General features: G+C 32.9%; 1 protein-coding gene across 8 annotated transcripts in view; it reads left to right on the forward strand.

The window, feature by feature from the left end:
- The window catches only part of LRBA (LPS responsive beige-like anchor protein), a 786930-nt gene that overhangs the window by 573381 nt on the left and 201178 nt on the right, over positions 1-12371 (forward strand). For all 8 annotated transcript variants that reach the window (XM_043567604.1, XM_043567611.1, XM_043567619.1 and 5 more), the window contains exons 41-42: positions 5996-6113; positions 8236-8338. In XM_043567604.1, the coding sequence (XP_043423539.1) occupies positions 5996-6113; positions 8236-8338 (221 nt within the window). The remainder of the gene's footprint in view (positions 1-5995; positions 6114-8235; positions 8339-12371) is intronic.

A 12371-nucleotide genomic window follows, 5' to 3' on the forward strand; every position in this document is an offset into this window, starting at 1 on the left:
CTACAGCTTTATATGTAGAATTTAAAAATTTCTAAAGCTTGATAGTCCATAAAAGTATTATGCATTTGGGCAATAAATATGTTTCTGTTTTGTTCTCTCTTGAGGATGAGCAATTAGAGGAAAGTTTTATATGGATAAATTCATAAGCTTTTCAAAATGAATGATTAAAGAGAAAGTGAAAAAATTATTTGCTTTCAAGCTAATAAATGCAACAGGGTGAAGAAATTTTCATATGTATTCACAGTATACTATTTGAAAGATAGAAGAAAGCATTGTGTGTATTATTTGGGGAAAATAATATATCCCTTTTCAGAAGGCACAGTTTTCAGATAACAATTTTAAAGAATATGAGTTTGATAATTTTAATGTAAAGAAATGTTATATACACACGTGTGTGTGTATTTGTGTATATTTAAAATTAAATATCGATTTCTCTTTCCTCTCTAACTCTCTTACCTCAACATTTAACTAATAAATCATCTTTGTTGAACAAATTATTTAAAAAAAAGAAATGTGAATTTACTTCTACTATTAATCCTAACCATATTAAAACAAGGTGGTAAACATTCAAAGAGTGCTGTGAGCTTAAGCTTTCAAGCTATTTTAGATTGGGGGTCATAACTGCAGCGCAATGGTAATGATACAGTTTCCATAGCAACTGATTCATTGGAGGCCTAGACCTCTGTCTAGGGTGCTGTCAGTGTATGTAGAGTTTCAGTGAACAGAAAGTCCCAAAGAAGGGTCTGCTTCTACCTAATCCAGTTTTAATTGAACTCTAGAGACTTTGAAGTGAAGCCTCGGACCAGGAATATACTATTCCAATAAGAAATAAACCTCTTGCTTAGCTAGGCCTCAGCTGCATTTCAGTACTGACACCTTTTCCTAATGAATACTTTAAAGAAATGTTATTGTATCAATTTCAGCTACTAATTCTGTTAGTTAAAAGATTTTTTGTTTCTATTTTAAACCCGCCATCTTGACCGTAAGTATAGAATTTCATTTGTTAACTCTTCTTGGAGTCAGGCTAGTTTTCATGTGTGATTTCAATGTTTGATATTTTTGGCAATTTTAAATAATTTTGTCTGTGTCTCTTTCTGTTTCTCTTTCTCTGAGTTTTAACACAATAGACCTGCTTATATTTAATTTTGAAAGCACATTACTGGCTTGCATTCAATATGGGTTTGAAAACATAGAAAACAATGCTGGATATTATGTATGGATATATATGTACTAACAGTATAAAAACTGACATAGGAATGATAAACCTTAAAACAAGGGCAGTGATTGACTCTTACAAAGGAGGAAAATGGTATCAGGAAGGTTATTTATGGGAATTTCAGTACTATCTAAAAAGCTTTATTAATTAAAAAATTTTTTAAATGTTTATTTTTGAGAGAGAGGGAGACAGAAACAGTGCGAGTGGGGGAGGGGCAGAGAGAGAGGGAGACAGAATCTGAAGCAGGCTGCAGGCTCTGAGCTGTCAGCACAGAGCCCGACAGGGGCTCGAACTCGTGGGCCACGAGATCATGACCTGAGCCAAAGTCAGATGCCTAACTGACTGAGTTACCCAGCGCCCCTTAATTTTTAAATACATGCAGTAATGTGGCATAAAGTTAGGATTTGACTATTGGGTACATGGGGCTTATGTCATTTTCTGCAGTTGTGAATTTGTTTGATTTGGTCGTAAAGCATTTTATTTTTTTAAAAAAAAATTTTTTTTTCAACATTTATTTATTTTTGGGACAGAGAGAGACAGAGCATGAACGGGGGAGGGGCAGAGAGAGAGGGAGACACAGAATCGGAAACAGGCTCCAGGCTCTGAGCCATCAGCCCAGAGCCTGACGCGGGGCTCGAACTCACGGACCGCGAGATCGTGACCTGGCTGAAGTCGGACGCTTAACCGACTGCGCCACCCAGGCGCCCCCGTAAAGCATTTTAAAGAAGCATACCACTTCAAGTAGATTATTAAATGACTATATTGCTTAAAGCAATGGGATATAAATTGAATTTTTTATTAATTGAAAAATTTTCAGTACATTACAATCTTATAATAGTATTTTAGTATATTTATTTCTGTTAATAATTGAAGTATCCTAGAATATAATTAAATGTTTAGTTGCATGACCATGATCTTACAATGACTGACGTCACCATTATGAGCAGCAGGTCTTCTTATATAGCTTTAGAGATATAAAAGGTAGAATTTTCATATGAATGTGTTCTTTTCATAGCATATCATAGACCTTAGAAGAGCCCTTGTTATTTGTTTTCTTTCCTTTTTCACCTATAACCCAAGTACAGGAAGACAAATGTAGTTCTTTAAAATTCTGATGGACTGAGTTCTAGTTTAACAAAATTTTAAGCCCCTTTTTAGAAATGTGACAATGTAGTATATATATGTAAGCTCTGTACTTTTGGATTAGAGAATCTGGGAGTAGGCCAGACTCTGCCACTAGCTTTGAGGGACTTTGTATTAACTATATAATTTTTCTGACTCTCATTTTCCTTAGTAATATTGGATAGATTGGGGTATAAAGTGTTAAAGAACATATATTGAATTGTCTACTATTTGTTTTTTTTTTTTTTAATTTTTTTTTCAACGTTTATTTATTTTTGGGACAGAGAGAGACAGAGCATGAATGGGGGAGGGGCAGAGAGAGAGGGAGACACAGAATCGGAAACAGGCTCCAGGCTCTGAGCCATCAGCCCAGAGCCTGACGCGGGGCTCGAACTCCCGGACCGCGAGATCGTGACCTGGCTGAAGTCGGACGCTTAACCGACTGCGCCACCCAGGCGCCCCTGAATTGTCTACTATTTGATAGGTCCAAGATGGCAAATTCAAATGCCAATGGGAACTAGACAGATAATAGTAAATGAGTGAATGAGTGGAGACTGTGCCAAAATGGTGAGTGTGTATCATTTGTTACCATGTGACAGATAGACCTAGGTTTGACAGATGCCCCAGTTTTTCCCGAGAAACTAATCTGAATAATAATGTAAATCTCCATTTTTAAGGCATTTTAAATTACTTGAAATTTTGTTATAATATTAAAATGAAGTGTATTGGGGCCATATATGGAGGTTAGGTTGCCATTGATTGACTCATGTAATCATTCAGAAACATCTACTTTGTGCCAGACGTTGTTCTAGAAAATGGAAACAGACTATACTTAAGTATTTGTTCTAGTAGAACTTAGATTCCAGTGCTAAATAGAGGCAATAGAGAAGCAAGCAGATACTATAATTTCATGTAATGATAAATGTTGTGAAGGCAATATGGTGAGTTTGGGGGGGCAAGAGGTGGTTATGGAGGCAGTGAGGTTTAGATCCAGTGGCTTCTCTAAGGAGGTAACATTGAAGCAAGAATCTAATGTAAGAATAAGCCAGTCATGTGAAGATTTGAGGGAAGAACATTCACATCAGAGGAGACAATAAATAAAAGGCCTCAAAGAAGAATGAATTGGGCTCATCAGTAAGTCCCAGATGTAAGACTTTATAAACAATTATAAAGAGCTTCCATGTTTATTATACATGTAGTGCAAAGCCACTGGATGGTTATTAAATGCATGTGATCTAATTTGTAGTTTAAACTTTTTTAAAAAATATTTTTTCTTTGGCTCCTCTGGTCATAGTAGACTCTAGAAGTAAGATCAGAAGAGAAACCAAGTAGGAGAACACTATAGACTCTGGAGGTTTAAACCTGCTGGTTATGGTGAGGGAAAGAGGTACATGCAACCTCTGCTTTCAGAAAATCTTGAGAGTAATACCTACAGCTTTGTTCTCTCTTTTCCTGTTTACTTCTTTTGCTCTTACTTACACAGGTATTGGCTATGTGAAAGTAGATTTCCATATCACCAATTTTAAAACTGAAAGAAAGTTTGATTTGTTGTTTGGTTCTTAGAATTTTTGTTTTGTTTTTCAAAAAACATTGAGACTTGGAATTGTTCTTTCATTTTTAAATCCTTTGGTGCCAGAAATATAATTTTTAGAAAAATCAAAGTACATGCTTTTTGCCCATTATTGCATTTTTCATTGAGGAATATAGATCTGTTTGCAGTTAAGATCTAGAAAATAGAAATAAAAATAGAAAAGAAAGTTTTCATAGGATAAATTCTTATTATTAATTATTTTTCCTTTCCTTGTTTATCCTGTCTTTGTCCCTCCAAAGCAGTATCATAATCACATGTCATTCTATTTGTATTGTTTAGTGGTGGTTACTTTTGAGAGATATAGTTTAATTGTTTACTTTGCTTTCATGGATTTTCATCACATCTTGATAGTAAATATGTCTCATTTTCTTTATTAAATTAATATTAGGTGAAGTACTGGTGTGGAGAAATTCCACATCTGGTTTTCCTTTAACACCTTCATAATTAAGCTTTTGAAATGAACTTTTTAAAAGAAAAAACTTGAATAACAAAGCAACAAAGTGGCTTAGGACTAAAGACAGGATTACTCTGAGTTGGCAAAGCATTCTAAGCTATTGCGTCTGTCACATGGGATGACAAGAATTGTAACAAGTTACTCTGACAACCACCTACTCCATAGAGAGATTATGTTGAGTTCATTTGCAGGTTTGTGTTTAGCCTAGCTGACAAAATGATACTTAACCTCTTATACAGTCAGTCTTTGTGCTTTGTGAATGAGTGACTGTTGCCTTTAATAGTGACCTTAAAAGTGTGATTTTTTTAAAGCTATGAAATGAAATATATATATATATTTTCATTTTATTGAAAAAGAATTGACATACATCACTGTATAAGCTTAAGGCATACAGCATGATGGTTTGGTTTATATATATTGTGAAGTGATTGCCACAATATGTTCATGCATCTTCTCATATAGATACAATTTAAAAAATTTTTTTACACATTTTTAAAACGTTTATTTGTTTATTTTAAGCGAGAGAGTGGGGGAGGGGCAAAGAGAGAGAGGGAGAAAGAGAATCTCAAGCATGCTCCACGCTCAGCATAGAGCCCAACATGGGGCTCAATCACATGAACCAGAAGATCATGACCTAAGCTGAAATCAAGAATCAAACGCCCAACTGATGGAGCCAGCCAGGCTCCCCTCATATAGATAAATTTTTAGAAAATAGAACAAAAAGGGGGGGAAATTTCTCCTTGAAATAAGAACTCTTAGGATTTACTGTAGATATATATTTTAAAGTATGTTAAAGGTACTTCTGCAGTAGAATCTAAAAAAAAAAAGAAAACAGAAAACAAATTAATAAATAAAAGACATAATCAGACCTATAAACACAGAGAACAAACTGATGGTTACCAGAGGTCAAGGGTGGTGGGGGGTTGGGCAAAATTGGTAAAGGGGATAGGGAGATACAGGCTTGCAGTAAAAGGCACAGCATAAGGAATATAGTCAGTGATACTGTAATAGCAATATAACGGGGTAGACGGTAGCTACCCTTGTGGTAAACATATAGCATAATGTATAAACTTGTTAAATCACTACGTTGTATGCCTGAAACCAGTGCAACATTGTGTTTCAACTCTACCTAAAAGAAAAACCCTCATATACATAAAAAATATTTCTGGTTACTCTAAAATCATTATTATGTGAAACTGAATTGTATATGTGATCTGTAAGCATATAAGGTATTCTTTTGAGGTCTTCCTTCTTTTTAAGGTTTTATCTAAAACTTTACTTTCCATAAAATGATTCAAAACTCAGTCACTAAATAATGCAATGTGTATTTCCTGAAAAACAATAAATAGGATTACATCACTGCTTTTAAAAGCTCAAAATATATTTGTAAGTAAATGTTTTATAATTTTCCTCTACTTTTTCATTAAGCTTCCTTTCCATACATTGCAAGATGTTTTCTTAGTTTCCCTCCAGATTGTTTCAGTATCTGTTTTTTCAATATTTAGAAATTATTTTTCTTAATAGGGTCTTTTCTATTTTATTCAAGAGGAAAAACAACAAGAAAAAAATTCAACTGCTGTTACTTACTTGGGCTTATTTTTTTTCTCACTAGATCCTGGCATATACAGAAGGGTTGCATGGAAAATGGCTGTTCACAGAGATACGATCAATCTTTTCTCGTCGTTATCTTTTGCAAAATACAGCCCTGGAGATCTTTATGGCAAACAGAGGTAATATGTTTCAGAAGTAAATTGTTATAAAGCTAACCTCCACCTCTTTCAGATTTCATTTTTGAACATACCATATAGTTCCCAGTTAGGTAGTGATTTGTAGTCTAATCTCTGTCATACTGACCTCGTTTTTTGAACCACATGCATCTTCATGGGTTTTTCCCCCTTGATCATTCTTAGAATTATTTGTAGTAATTTTAGTTTTTTGGCCATATCATAGATTAGTGCAAAATTTTCTAAATATGGTGAATAACTAACCATTTAATCAGTTGAAGAGTTTTGGTATTCTCAATATTGCTCTGATGCTTAAACTCCTCCTGGAAGGTAGATGCATTTAGAAAGGGGAGAGGGTAATCAAATGATTCATATATTTATTCAATCTTTTGTCTAATCTATTGCCATTTATAAAGGGACCATCAGAAAATGGTACTCAAGTGTCCTGGTTGCTTTGTATTACATCATTCTTGAAAGAACTAAAATTCAATTTGTGGGTTTAAAATGGAACTTGGTAAAATTCATTAAGACAAGAAGGAGAGACAAGGTGAACTTGAAGTAAAAGCATTGTTGGGTATGAGTGGAGGCATACAAGGGAAAATAATATAAAGCCTAGTGACTTCCTGTGCTTACTCCTTATACATAAGTAGATTAAAGTTTTATTTTCTCTTTCTATAATCTACAAGTTGTCGTTTAAAAAAGTCTACACATAATAATGTATATTCCATGCACACATTATTTTCCCTCTATGGAATCATGTGTCTTTAGAATACAAATTTCTTTAGGTAAAGATGTTTTTCCCTTCCCTATTTGGTCTCCTCTTCTATACATACCTCTTCTTCGTAATGTGAACATTATTTTTTCAGGCAAATAACCAAGTGAATGTTTCATGCTTTAGTTCAGCCTACATTCTTGCTGTCCCAAAGAGATTTTGTTTCAGTATTACAATATTTATTACTTGCTCATCCTCATTCATTTTTCTCCTTTAAAATTTCTTATGCATCCTTACTATTGTATGTGTGTTTTTCTTTTCCCTTTCCCCCATGGCCTTGGATTATCTGCCATAACCTAATGTTAATTTTGTTGTTGTTGTTTTCCCTATATTCAATGTAATAATGGGTATGTAAGGATGGCATATTAAAAAGATATGTTGGATATGTATATGTCAGTTCCAAATATGTTTTAGATACTTAGTGAATGACCATGTATTTTCTTTACCTGAAACTTCTTGGTAATGTCAGTATTCAAAGCTATACCAAATTGACAAATTTTTTTTGGAGTGAATTTTTTTAAGCTAGGTAGAGAATAAGGATCGTTTTCTAGATGAGTACTTATTTCAAGCTTATATATGGTCATGATATTGCAATTAATGTAGTTAAAATTTTAAGACTATCCAATTTGATATCTTCGAACTTTTCTCTCCTGATTTTGACTTTCTTATTTTCATATTTCTTAAGGATGGAAATTTATAGATGACTATAATTAACATTTATATACTGAATATTTTTATGTATATTTATATGTTTCTTGATATTCTCAAAATGTGTAATTATTGAAATAGAAATGATTAGAAGACATTTAAATTTGAATATTATCTATAGAGAAGTTTTTCCTTTAGGTCATTCTATTTTATGTGAAAATATAAATTAAAAACATAAACATTGTAAAGAGAATAATTTTTAAACTGTTAATTATTGGAAATAAATAAAAGTGACAATTTAGCACCTATATCTGTAATCTTGGTGTTAGATTGTTAATTATAAAACTTAAGACCTTAAATATTTATTTATAGAAACTCAAAGATACATATATTTAACTTGTTAAAATTCAATTTTGTAAATTCAAAGTTGTAGTTAGATAATCTCAGCTTCATTTCACATTAGTGCAACAACAATTTTTAGAACTTCTGACAGCATTTAGAGAAAACTGTTTATGGTTCAGGAGTTTGTAAGTAAAATGACTATCACCTCTGGAAAATTAATGCTAAAACTTGATATGCACTATAATAAAAGTAATATGGCTAGAATTGTATACCTTAACTAAGAGTAAATATTTATTAGACCAAGAAATTAGTTTTCCAAAAAGGAAGCTGTATCATGTTCTAATTTTTAAAAATTACTTTTCATAGTTGCTGTAATGTTCAATTTCCCAGACCCGGCAACAGTAAAGAAAGTAGTTAACTATCTTCCTCGTGTTGGTATTGGAACCAGTTTTGGGTTGCCTCAAACCAGGTACTGTTTTATGAGAAAACTTTGGAAAGTAATCTGTGTTAATATTTTTTCTTACTTGTTTTTAAATGCATAACCTTCTGCTGTATGTTTCATAGTAATGATGATTATTAATGCTTTGAGTCAGCTGAACCTCTGTCTGAAAAAACTAGAAAAAGAGGATCAAATGTAAACCAAAGTAGGTTGAAACAAAACATAAACATAAAAGCAGAACATTAATCAAATATGAACAGAAACAGTGAAGAAAAATCAATACAATGAAAAGTTGTTTCTCTGAAAGGATTAATAAATGTAGTGTGTATATATATATATATATATATATATATATGTACATATATATATATATATATATATATGACTTATGAAGAAGAAGAAGACACAAAGTGCCAACATCAAGAATGGAAGAGGGGATATCACAACAGATCCTATAGATATTAAAAGGAAAATACTGACATATTATGAACAAACCTGTGCTACTTAGACAAGTTAGATGAAATGGACAGATTCCTTAAGAAATAGGTAACGTTAATACCTCTACAGAGGAAAGTGAATTTATAGTTAAAGGTCTTCTGAGCTAGAGAATATTCCTAGCTCAAATGGTTTCGTTGACAAATTCTATAAAACATTTGATGAAAAAATATCATTTCTAAACAAACTATTACAGAAAATAGAAAAGAAGGATAATATTTTAAAGGTATTCTATGAGGCCAGGGTTACATGAATTCCAAACCCACATGAAAGCGTTACCAGAAAAAAGGAAACTACTGATCATCTTGATTGGAAAAGAAGAAATAAAACTGTCTTATCAAGTCTGCTTTTCATAGGCTGCTTGAATGTTTGCATGACATGGGTGCTGACTTTCCCAGAGTAAGTGATCCAAAAGAGAATGAGTCAGAAGCCCCAATGTCTTTTTGTGACCTACCCTTGATAGGTAGAGTAGGATATTAATTCTGCTACATTGTGTTTATCATAAATGAGTCATTAAATACAGCCCAGGCTCCAGAGAAGGGGAAAGCTCCACTTCTTCAAGTGGAAGGAAGGTATCAAAGAATTTATGGACATATTTAAAACTACCACAGGGTATAACTCTTATGCAAAGAGGGCACCAAAATTGGCCTTTCTAGATTATAGCAATAGTTGCTTTTTAATGCCAGTGAAGATTTTGATTAGATAGTTTTATAATTTAGTGAGGAATTTCAGGTTCAGGATGAACCTTACAACCTTAGAATGGCATAGTAAATTTCTTTATCTAAACAGCTTTATTCATCAACTAATATGTGTTATCATACTTGGGAAATCTTAATGATTTCCCACAGTTAATGGAAGCTAGAAGTAGGTTAATTGATTAAATTAGCAATTTAAATAGATCTTAAAAACTTAGAGTGTGCCTGTCATCTAGCAGTGTGCAAGATAGATACCATCTTACCCATGCATGTTTTAACAAATATGCAAACAAAATAAATAATTGTGTAAGTGACAGGAGGGATATAATTAGGGTGTTGTATGATTAGTGGAATAGAGATGGGATGCTTTGGATTAGGTAGTCAGAAATATCTTCCTGTGTGACTTTTAAGTTTTGATTTGAAAGAACAGAATAAGCTTACCTTTGAAAGAGGGAATAGCATATGCAAAGGCCCTGTAATAAGGTGAAGTTCCTTAAAAAACAAATATGCAAACAAAAGAATGTTTTAAGGAGTGTTGGAAGGCAGATATCATTGGAATTTAGTGATCTTGAGAAGAGAGGGTCAGTTCAGGGACAGGAATTTATTGTGAAAATCCAGGTGATATTTGGTGCTGATAGTGCAGTTGAAGAGAGACATTCTTGTTTAGAAATTTTGAGGACATACAGTTTGTATGACTTAGAGATTAGGTAGGTAATGAGGGTAAGAGAGGGGGTGTCCAGCATGTTTTGCCAAGTTTCAGTTTAATCTGCTGAGTGGCACTTACTGATATTGGGAACAGTGGAGAAGAAATAGTTGTATATATATATCTCCCTAAGGGTGGGGTTGGGGTTGTGGGGAGGAGGTGGGTGGACAGATTATGAGAAGTTTAGTTTTAGATCTATTGAAATTGAAACTCCTGAGAGATGTCCCTACTGAAATATTGAATGGGAAGTTAGAGCTCAAGAGAAAAGTATAGTATTTGGGAAACACTTAATGTTGAAAGACTGAATGCTTTCCCTAAGATCAGGAAGGCTAGAATGTCTCTCATTTTCACCATTTCTATCAATATTATATTGGAGGTTTCAGCCTGTACAGCAAGAAATGCAGAGAAGGAGGGAGCAGTTAAAGGCATCCAGATTGGAAAGGGGGGAAAATGTCTTTATTCCTGGATGACAAAAGAAGTGTAAGATTTGTACAATTAAAACTATAAAATATGGCTGATAGAAATTAAAGGCATATCAAATAAACGGAGGCATTCCATATTTATGGATCAGAAGATATTCAGCATGATTAAGATGTCAGTTTTCTCAGATCTATTAATCCAGTGCAATCCCTGTCAAAATCTAGCATACTTATTTGGAGATATCGAGAAGCTGAAATGCAGTGGATTAGAATTACCAAATTATTGAAACAGAAGAACAAAGTTAGATGACTCCCACTACCTGATTTCAAAACAAAAACTAACTATAAAGCCACAATGATCAATATGGTCTGGTGTTTATAAAAAGATAGGCATATAAATCAATGAAATAAAATTGAGACTACAGAAATAAACCCTGCATTTATGATCAGTTATTTTTCAACAAAGGTGCTAATACAATTCAGTGAGGGAAGGATAATCTTTAAATAGTGCTGAGACAATGGATAGTTACATGCAAGAAAATGAACTTCAACACTTACCACACAGCATTCATAAAAAAAATAGCTCAAAGTATGTCAAAGAACTATATTTAAGAGCTAAAACTAATTTTTTTTTAGTACCAAAGAATTTATGATATAGGAGAAAAGCTTCATGACCCTGGAGTAGGCCAAGAGTTATCAGATTTGACACCAAAAGCATAATCCATAAAAGATAAAATCGAGAAATTGGATATAATAAAAATTTAAAACTGTTGTGCTTTAAAGGGTACCACTAAGTATATGAAAAGAGAAGCTATAGACTGAGAAAATATTTGTACATAATGTGTCTTATAAAGATCTTGTATATTCAGAATGTATACAGAACTCTCACAACTCAATAAGTAACCTTAATGAATACAGGAAGAAAAGATTTAAATAGTCATTTCACCAATGAAGGTACACAACTGGCTAATAAGCCATGACAAGTTGCTCAACAATGCACATTAAAACTATAATAAGATACCATTTTACACTCACTGGAATGGTTATAGTAAAAAATAAATACAATAGCAAGTATTGGCAGAGATGTGGAAAATTGGAACTCCATATATTGCTTGTTGAAATGGAAAACAATTTGGCAAATTTCTTTTAATTAATTAATTAATTAATTAATTTATTTATTTATTTATTTTTTAATTTGGCAAATTCTTAAGAAGTTAAACTAAACCCAACTTACAACTCAGCATTTACACCCTTGGGATTCTACAACCCCCCCCCTCCCCAAATGAAAACATATGTTCATATAAAGACATATTTGTGAATATTCATAGTAATACAAAGTAGAATAATAATAAAATCTAAAACTGGAAAAAATTTAAATATCCATCAGCTGGTGAATGGATTTTTAAAATGTGGTATATTCCATACTCATAGGCTGGAATACTATTCAGCAATCAAAAGAAATGAATTACTAATCTCATGCTGCCACATTGATAAATCTCAAAAACATGGTTAGTGAAGAAGCCTGATGCAGACTTCATGATGTAGGATTCCATTTATCTGAAATGTCCAGAAAAGGCAAGTTTATAGAGACAGAAAGCATATTGATAGTTGCATAGAGCTAAGGATAGGAACAGGGATTAACTAGTCACAAGGCAAGTTTTTGTGGTGGTGAAATGTTCTGAAGTACATTGTGGTGATAATCTCACAACTCTAGAAGTTTATTAATAAATCATTGAGTAGTATACTTACAT

The sequence above is a fragment of the Prionailurus bengalensis genome, chromosome B1 (genome assembly GCF_016509475.1).
Source record: "Prionailurus bengalensis isolate Pbe53 chromosome B1, Fcat_Pben_1.1_paternal_pri, whole genome shotgun sequence".
NCBI classification, from domain to species: domain Eukaryota; kingdom Metazoa; phylum Chordata; class Mammalia; order Carnivora; family Felidae; genus Prionailurus; species Prionailurus bengalensis.